The following is a 9,746-nucleotide window of genomic DNA, read 5'->3' as shown; positions in this document are numbered from 1 at the left end:
AGACCATTTGGTTGTCTTGTGCGTACCAGCCTTCTGGCAGCATCAAATTCTGCTCTGGACAGTAAAAAAACCACATCTTGCTCTGAGATCATATATGTTACTGTTAGGCATAAAGTAACTCAGGCAAACCCAGACAACAGCTCCATTTCTAAAGTTAGGCAAATAGCACACTTCCTTATCTCATGTCTAAAAAGTCCCTTCTTCAAACAAGTGAACCAGATGGCTGTCAAGGCACTTGTCTTGATACCACAAAGAAGTGACTTTCAACCATTCTTACCCAGCTAGGAACTTCTCAACATCCAAAGCAGGGTGAATGCTCAGGAGTCCTCCTCACAATTAGGTGGAGGAAACCTTGTCTCCTCAACATGCCTTTACGATTTCTCCCATTTCTCCCTCAGCGTTTGCTGAGGTTAAGCAACAAAGCAAGCCACAGCCAGGAGGGGGACTCCAATCTCTGTAAGAAAGTTCTGCTGCCGCAGTCCCTTCAGTGCTCAGGATGAAATCTCACATTACCAAAGGAAAGAAAAATAGTATCAGTGAAAAGGGGAGATAATTTCTACCACTCAGTTCTTTTACATTTCCCTGCCATTTATCAACACACAAAAAGTGACAAAACATAATTACAATACAACCTTTTGAAATTTCATTTTACTCTGAAATACTAAGAACTTACAAAATAAAAATTAAAATTACACTTAATGATTGTTTAAAAAAACCTCTTGGAAAATCACTTCAACATACTGAATACATTCTCAGTGATTTCAGCAGGTGCAACTAATGCATCCACATTCCAAAAAGGATTCTACCAAGTAATGCAGAATCATGGCTAAAAATCAATTTTAAAAACCAAGATGAGGCCAAAGACCCACAGCTCATTTAAGAAGATCCAGTGAAGTCAACAGCACTAACTGAATGAACAAGGATAGCTTGTGCAAGTTAAGACCATATAAACAGGTCTGCAAACTGCAAGATTTTTCAGATATTTCAAATTGGATATTTGTCCTAATTTCTTTTTAATTTCATAAAAGTGACTGAAAAGCAGCCCAGACATGAGATTTTTTTCTGTAACTCTAGTTCAGACCTTGCAGTACACATCATATTTTAACATTGCTCCAAGCTTAGTTCCTCCTAAGCACACTTTGAATTTGGCATCCATTTCCTGGTTCTGAGCTTCAGTGAAAAGATTTTTCCAGTCGCCAACAAGACCTGGAATATAAAGAAAAGTAAAATATAACCCTTGACTATAAGGACAAGAGAATGATTTAAAACAAAAAAAATCCTCTCTCTCCCTTATTACCATATTTCAGAATAATCCACATTTCTTGCCAGAAAAGAATCTCTGACCCATGAATACACTCTGCTGCTTTATGTTTGGTGTCTTCAGCAGAATGTGAGCATAGAGAATATATGAAGCTGCTGGTCTGCCTTGATAGCTTTCGCACGTGCCTTGCACACATGCAGAAGACTGTAAAAACTGACTGGCTGTGATGAAACCAACCCAGAAAGTTCAGAGGCATGGCTTTCAACTGCAAGAGCTTAGTGCACTGCAACTAGACACTGTCCTGAGTTGCAGTCTAGCTTTGATCCACATTTTGAAGAGCCCGCGGTCTGAGGTTGTCTGGGTCTAGAGCTCCAGCTTGATCCATGGCTAAAAGACATAGCTCAAACTGCAGAGTGTCTGGATTCAAAGTTCATATGCAATCACAAGGCTATTCCAGTAGTCACGGAAACCAAAAGAAAATTTTTCTTCACTTTAATTGATGCTACTGTATACCATGACTGAAGGACATGCTACACATAGGATACCTTTGCTGATCGCACTACACAGGGCTCTACTGAATGATATTGACCCTTGTGGTGAAACCAACTGACAGTGCCCTGAAACACCATCAGTGTTCCTTAAACAACTTATAATCTTGAAAATTATACAGGAAGACTAATCATTTAGGGATCCAAATTCTGATCTGCTAAAAATATGTTTTTTGTTTGCTGTAAACAAATTTACCTTTTCGGAAGAGAATTGAGCCAACAGGACCATGCGTCTCCTGAGCCTTGTCCTTCACTGCCTGGAAAGTGGCTCTGTCTGCAACAGACTGAATCTGCTCAGCCGTTGAGGAGAATCCAAAGAATTCAGCTATCTGCTTTACACTGGAAGTCAGGTTCTGAAAGCAGTACAGTGAAAGAGGGTAACATAATATGCTTCCCTTAAAAAAGGGGTAACCTGCTTGGGATATGCATAGCCACCATCTATTAACAATATTTTCCTTCACAGTACATTTTCTATATTACACTGGAGCTCAGCTTCGTACAGCCAGACTCAACCTTTTGCTAAAGATACTTGATTTTCCTCTCTTTGAAATACCTGCACCTTTTGCTGTTAATTCCAGCACTTTTCAGGAAATGGACTCAGATGTGTTTTGCCTGTCAGCACACACCACCTGTTTTACCTCTTTCAGGTCTTCATATATTACAACCATAACATTTTCATCCTCAATATGTTTGTTCCAGGTAACTGCATGGTCAAAATAGGATCCCCAGCTGACTGTAAAGAAAAGAAAATGCATCAATCTGATCTTTCATTACTGGGCATTAATTTCTCTCCACTCGAGGAATTCCATCTGTTGCCTATGAGTTACATCTGTGCAAACAGATCAGCCCCACCTTTCAATGGTACCTTACTGTACAACAGAATGATGGAGACATCCCTTGGACTTTCATAGGCAAATAGTTTCCACACAGAAATATGAATTTCACTATGTGCTTCCCCTCTATTGCTATATTGTTACTAAAGAGAGCTCTTAAAAGCCAAAGCCAGACATCAGTCTAAACTTAAAATCTGGGTTGCTTATGAAGTGTTTGGCATCCTATGTGTAAACAGTAATGACAATAAAATTTTATTTCATTACCACTTCAGTTCTGTAGCATTTCCTCCATCACAAAGTGACAGAATTTTGGCCTAAAGCCATTATCAAGCTGCTGTGCAAGTCCCCTTATCCTTGTTCAGAATAACAAAATGCCCAGAACCAGAGCATCTTTTGGACTTTCTCCCTCTTGTGGCATTCAGCTGCCTCCTCTGTCATGAGGTATGGCCATCAGTAAACTAATTATGACACAACTGTTTTTCCCCTTGGTCCCATTTAGTTGTTTTTAAATATTTTCTTCTGCTGCTTTTTCAGCTACAGTCAGCAACTGTAACAATACCTTTCCCATTCATGAACTCTGAGAAGAACTCATCCCAGGAACTGTAACGGGGGATGCTTGGCGCATTGTTGTGGAAATGGAAAAATGAAACAGCTGTATCTTTAGGGTTTCGAAACAACACTAGTATCTGGAGTGGGAGAAAGAGGTCAACAATTTTAGATCACTTAATTCCCCTGGCAACCAAAATGAGAGCATAACCAAACATTCTGCAATCAGTAACTTACTGAGGTCTTTAAAATGTTTTCTTTATTAGGTAAGGCATGCAGAACAAATTTATAACATGGTCATTATAAAGGCCTTGTTACCACTTGCTCATGTCATGACTGAAGAAAGGAGCAACAGGAAAAGCTGTGATATTTGTCATTGGATCCTATCCCATAGCTGCCTAAGACCTGGGAAATTGCAAGGAATCATTTGCCAGCCCCCTGCTCAGAAAAGTGCTGTTTGATTCTCACAGCTGTTTTAATCATCTCCAATTTTTCAATGCATGTCAGCAACGTACTTGAAAACCTGAGAGACTGTGATCCTCAGACAAGTGTAAACACTTCTGAAAATACATTACATGTAATGCAGCAAAAAATACTAACAAAACATGGATAAAATCCCCATTCTTTAACCAATTTCCCTTTGTCTGTTGTATTACTTCCTAAATACTATATATCTGCCAGTGACACAGTGTCAGAGTACACAAAGTACTACAGTTTTAACAGTCTGACTCTTTGCATGGAGATAGTCAGTGCCCCAGAGGTATGGCTGCCACATTCATTCCTGAAAAGAGTGGCATAAAAGAGAAAAGCATGACGCCCCATTCATTTTTGACCACTACAACAGCCTCAAGATCTGTTCTTGTTTATGTCACCTACAGCACTCCTAATGCTGCTGTAAATGCTAATGGGTGCTAAGCCAGCCCAAGGATCATGAGACTCCCATTGTCTCCAAATTGCTTTCCCTCCATGCCACCTGCATGGATACAAGAACAGGGTGTAGCCCCAAAATTACTCTTGCATGCTGGTACGGTCAGAAAGATGGAGGTACCCACCTTGGCTTTGTTCTTGAAAATAGACTTGGGGAGGCAATCATAATTCAGATGTGTTGCCAAAATCCTTGGAGATGGAATCTGCTTTATCCTCTTTAGAAACAAAAAACAATGAGTGAGAACAGGTTTATTACATGGTTGCAGCAATGATCTGTGAGAGTCAACTGGGTGAAACAACCTCTAATCAAAAGGCATTAGTCATCCAAGATTATCTTTTTTTCCTCTCTCTCAGGAGAAATAGCTCTACTTGCTGCATGACTTCATTTTAATAACTGGTGTGCAGAGGTGCAGGAAAGAGAAAGCAACAGACTGTAAGCGATTCAATAGTTTCTTTTCACTAACCTGGTACTTATCTGGATCGCCACATTCAATAAATGGTAGTTCTGTGCTCACATGTTTACTCTGGGTAGTTGTAAATATCAAATCACTTAATATCTGGATAAGCCAGTTCACACCTGGACCAGGAAACCCAGAGAACAAAATAAAACATATCAGAGGTTTATACAAGATCTCAGAGCCTTCTCAATACATGGCTTAATTCAACATAATAGACATTTGTCAAATTACAAATATTACTAAAGCTCTCAAATGATTATAAACATAATAATGTCTTCAGTCAACAACATTTTCAACAGCTTAACTGTGACTGTCTTGGCTTACTTATAATTGGTATGAGGAAAGCCCAGGGGGGCAAAATTGACTCAGTGATGTACTTAATATTCTTTTTATATATTCATAAAACAAGAGTGACAGATAATAAAGGCAGCAGTGAAAGACAGTAGTCTTTCACTGGGAGTGAGGGTCTGGATAGGAGCAGGAAGGAATGATCAAGGAATGTAACTCATTCTGTTGAGAAAAAGTGTCTGCCTCCCTCTCACTGCACTGCATCAAGTATGAAATGGAGTCACCTATTCAGTGTCACTGCCAGTGCCTGTCCCAGTTGGGCTTGTTGCTATCTCCATAACGCGCGTGCCAGGACAAACGCTATGAGAGATGCTACCCACCCAGCACCTCATCCTTCATAAGGGATCTTGCAGGGAATGGCCCCCGGTCCCATCCCACCATGTTTCTGGCTGCATGCCAGGCCTACTTGAGTGGCATATCTCCGTCACTGGCTCCATGACCTCCTGATGTTGCTTCGGAGTGCCTGCTTTTCTGAGCTTTCCAGGAATTGCATTTGCTCCACTAATGTCCTGCTGGTTGCTCCAGCTAGAGAACACTGTATGATCACCCAGGCCCACAGCACCCTCCCTGTGTCCTTGTAGAGAGGTGCTTGGAAGGGTTGCCACAAGGCCCATGGAAATAGAGCGGTGAAGCTGCCTCAGCCTCCTGCACACTGCGAATCCCCGGTGAATGCAGCTGCCAGCGGTGCTAACAAGGTAAGCACAACGCAAACAGCTTCAACCTCATGCTTTTAGTGGAAAACTATTCTCAAAAAGGATGTTTTCCACTCTTTGCTATATAAAGTACTTTGAGATATTTGGATGGAAGCAGCTGAGATGTGTAATATTTATACAATAATGTGTATACAATGTGCACAAATCATAAAATGTCTTATAATACTTATAAATATATTTCTATAAATTTCCCTTTACACAGAGACCAGAGCGAAAACGATTATTGACTGTAAATCCATGTCCTCATCTGTCCAGTATTAACTGCCTGTGAACAAACACAAATACAATTTTAAAGAAAAGCAATTTCTGATAAATCTAAAACTCCTAATCTCTATATTCCCTGTTGGCTTCTCAATCACATGGCTTATCCCTGAGAAGTACTGCATCGTGCAAATCCACAGTCCTTCACCCATACCTCACAGTTTTCTGTGTCAGTCAAGAGTTTTCTTTTCCACTGTGCACACTTGTGTTGGGGGAAACAATTTATATCATTAGACTCTGCTGTAACTTAAGCTTAATCCTTAATAATTAACAGGAACTAGAAAAATATTAAAGCTTTGGGAGACAAAGCTTTTGAAAGGCCTCAATGTGAGTCTTTCGTTGGACACGTTCATGAATGTTTAAAACTGACAAGTGCCTGAGGAGCTTGAGGCCTGCATGAGAAATATCTGAGAAGCCAGCAGAAGCAGCCAGGTATCAAGCTCCATTGGTTCATGAAGGAAATGGGCCCGCAGAGAGATTTTAGTACTGCCTGGTGACAATATGGCTTACTAGGTCTCAGTGTTGCACCAAGGAGTAACAAGTAGCCCAGAAATCTCCTCTTTCAAACTGCAGTATCTAATCTTCCCTTTTCAATCTTCATCCTCTCCACTTGCCTTTTTTTCTCCACTTTGCAAGCTATAGGATATTAGGACAAGAAATCTATTTAGCATTGTGTAAGGGTGTAACAGCAAACACTCAAACAGGAGAAAATTCCAAAAGAGCAGGATTTATCTACAAATGGTAACTACACTGTACTGCACAGATGTAGCATTTTCTCTCCCTCCTGCTTCCCCACCTCTTCTGTACAACCTCCTGCGCATGCTTTTCCACTGATGCCCTCTGGGTAACAAGGTGCTGCACTCCCTGGTAACCACAGGGAGCTAAACAATTGGCAATGGACTTTTTACCTTTGTTAAAATTGCTGAATCACCGTAAACTGCCTAGTGTTATAAGTGCGAGATCTCTTTTTTAAGCTACTGCTGCCTCTCCCTGAGCACGAAAAGTTTACTGAATTAAACCGCAGATGCAGTCAGGACCATGACACCATTTCTGAATTCTTCCAAACTCCATGAGAAATCAAAGCCAGAGCCAAGCTACATCAATGGCCCATCCTCATGGGGTCCAGCAAAAACCCTGGATCCAAGACCACAGGAATTATGGGCTCCTTACAGTAAAGATACATGTTTCACATTGTGTGTCAGCTCCCTCCTTTTGTATTTGTCCTCTCTGTCCACTGGTTCAGTGTTCTGTCTCACAGCTGCTTTATATTCACCCTAACACAACAGGCATACTTTTTAAGAAATTACACTAAGCCCTAATTACACTATATATTCTCTATGGATCACAACCCAGCAATCAGTAGGATTTCTATGTGCTCTGCACCTTGCTGAATCAGACTTTGACTAAAGACTCTCTGATCAGACCCTAACGGGACTGCATCAGTTAGCACATTAGTGCTAGGTGTTCTGTAGGCAAGAAATCCTTCCTTGCCCCCATGTTCCCTCTGGCGACCCTCAGCTGGTACTGCTTAGTTCTCAAAGTAAGAATATATACTTGGAATAGATTTCCTACTATAGCAGAATCCATTACTTCACTGTAAGCAACCACATCACACAAAACTTCTATTAAACTGGTCAAAATCAACTAGCTGGTTGGGTATTTTTATCCCCACTGCTCCTACTGCACCTCTCCTCCTTTCTGCGGACCTCCAACTAAAGATTTAAAGCATGTTGCATTCAAAATCATTTTGCAGTTACTCAATGAGTCACATTAGGCAAAACAGACAACAACCTTGATACTGAATAATGCCAATAAACAGCTTATAATTTTGCAAATAAAGATGCTGTGTCCTGTCACTTTGCACTCATTAAGAGTCTAATGCTCTTTATTGCTCTTGTAGTAGCTCTAGTCTTTATTGCTCTTGTGCATTGATTACTAACATGCTTTCCAGAATGCGGTTTATCACACTGTCAGACTTGTCTTTTCCCATTGAGATATATATATACTTTATTCTCATATATCTTCTTCAGCCAAAAATAGTTCTGCATGTTAAAACATTTTCTCCTTTCAAAAACACAGACCATACTAAAGAAAAATGCAACAGACTGCATAATTAAGATAAAGCAGGATAAAACCCTACTGCCTCTGGTTGTATTAGATATGCCCAATATCCCCATATAACATAGAAATACAATCAGTTGGTTATTTTTCCTCTTATTCTGTCACCTAATTAGTTACAGTATCTTAGACTACAGCAAGTAATTTGTAATGTATTCACCGCATTTAGGGTAAGACACCAGCACCAGATCATCTCTTCTAGCTTGTAAGTTCTCCAGGGCTTGGAATGTTTCTGCACTGCACACTGTGACGGGATAAGGAGTCCCCCGGTAGGAGAACAGCAGGTCCTTCAGGGTAAACCCTTCAGACTTTGCCAACGCTTTATTTATTTCATCAACAAAGGTCGTCTTCTCAGCCATGTTTACCACCTCTGGCATGTGAAACGGCTGGTCTAATGCAACAAGTGCCTATAAACAGGCATTTTAAAGGGGTGGGAGTATAAATCCATGGCATTACTCCTGCTTTTTTCCCCTCCACATAAAAACCCTTGTAACCTGATACATTTTTTTTTCTCCTCCCCTCCCCTCCCCACCCTTCTGGAAATGGAAAATGGGCTGATCCTGTCTGTTCTTAACCTCGAGAGGAGGGATTGTTTTGGTAATAAACCCCATGGAGAGCAAGAAATAATAGCAAGTTCAGGCAGCAGTGAAAACAGAAGTTGAATATGAATCACTCTGTGAGAAAAAACAGCAAAATATTAAATCTAATCTTACACAACACTAATAGGAAAAAGAATCCTCTCATAAAGAAAGAAAAGTCCCTAAGAGAAAAAGCCCAAGTGGTTTTATTTTGTTAATATACTCAGCCCCATAACATGGGTTAAAAGAAACAGTGAATAGTAGAGAGCAACAAAATCAAAACCATAAAACAGAAAGACCAATACTCAGAGGGAAGTGATGCTACCATCTTAGCTTCTACACACCCACTGTGGGAACTAGTGTGCATGAATGTCCTTTTTCATGTTAAAAAAATTATTAAAAAGCTGAGATCTTGCACTGCATAGCTTTTTTAGTACCCTCAAGACAAGACTTAGACTCTATTTTAATGGACTAGATCTTATGCATCTAAATTGTGTTTCCCTCTAGCAGGAAACACATGTACAGTTGCCTCGTAAGAGCACAGGATGTCTCACATTAATCTGAGCAGCAGGAGAGCCGCACCTAAGCCGAGGCCTGTTCGCACACCCCACGCCAGGCACCTGCTGAAGAACTTGCCAAGGCAGATGTAGCTCTAGCGCAGCCTCGCCTGCTGCATGCATGGTGCAAAGTTGCACTGAAACAGCAGAAAATATGGTGGGTCCCCTTTGGGCAACCGAGAAAGCAGGAGACAGCAGGGAGACTGCTGTGCTCACAAGGATGCACTTATCCCTTTCTGCCTTTTCCCCTGCAGCTGCCACCAGCCAAAGGACACTGAGCTGTGACAAGCGAGGGTGAGACATGAACAGCTGAGAAACGTCACTTGTAGGCAACACCATCACGTTACAGAATTATACAGCTGCTTGCTGTTACCGCTCCTGCCTGTAAGAACAACAGTTACGCGTGGGGATGCGTGTCATCCACGGAGAAGAGCTCTCGCCGAGACGCACACCAGCGCCCAGGCTACACAGACAGCAGCTGCGGCGAGGCCAACGGGGAAGCGGGGGAGGCGCTGGCTCCTCTCGACGACCTTCCACAATCCCGGGCCAGAGGCTACGGCACCCGGAGGAGCCCCAGGGGGCCGAAAGAGCCGACCGT

At 41.5% G+C, this 9,746-nt stretch overlaps 1 protein-coding gene and 1 long non-coding RNA gene across 2 annotated transcripts; one reads left to right on the top strand and one right to left on the bottom strand.

Moving 5' to 3' along the window:
• Positions 1–630: 630 nt before the first annotated feature.
• Positions 631–9,223, bottom strand: SULT6B1 (sulfotransferase family 6B member 1). Its single transcript, XM_026102669.2, has 7 exons — positions 8,174–9,223; positions 4,580–4,692; positions 4,241–4,330; positions 3,202–3,328; positions 2,448–2,542; positions 2,006–2,162; positions 631–1,206 (listed from the first exon to the last, which is right to left on the bottom strand). Exons 1-7 carry the CDS (start codon positions 8,388–8,390, stop codon positions 1,076–1,078), a joined length of 930 nt encoding a protein of 309 aa, XP_025958454.1. The 5' UTR covers positions 8,391–9,223; the 3' UTR covers positions 631–1,075.
• LOC135327908 (uncharacterized) lies at positions 9,190–9,735 on the top strand. Its single transcript, XR_010388486.1, has 2 exons — positions 9,190–9,305; positions 9,403–9,735. It is a non-coding gene; the product is annotated as an uncharacterized LOC135327908 (long non-coding RNA).
• The last annotated feature ends 11 nt before the right edge of the window (positions 9,736–9,746 follow it).

This window comes from Dromaius novaehollandiae, chromosome 3, assembly GCF_036370855.1.
Source record: "Dromaius novaehollandiae isolate bDroNov1 chromosome 3, bDroNov1.hap1, whole genome shotgun sequence".
NCBI classification, from domain to species: Eukaryota; Metazoa; Chordata; class Aves; order Casuariiformes; family Dromaiidae; genus Dromaius; species Dromaius novaehollandiae.
This window is presented reverse-complemented; position numbering and strand designations above follow the sequence as displayed.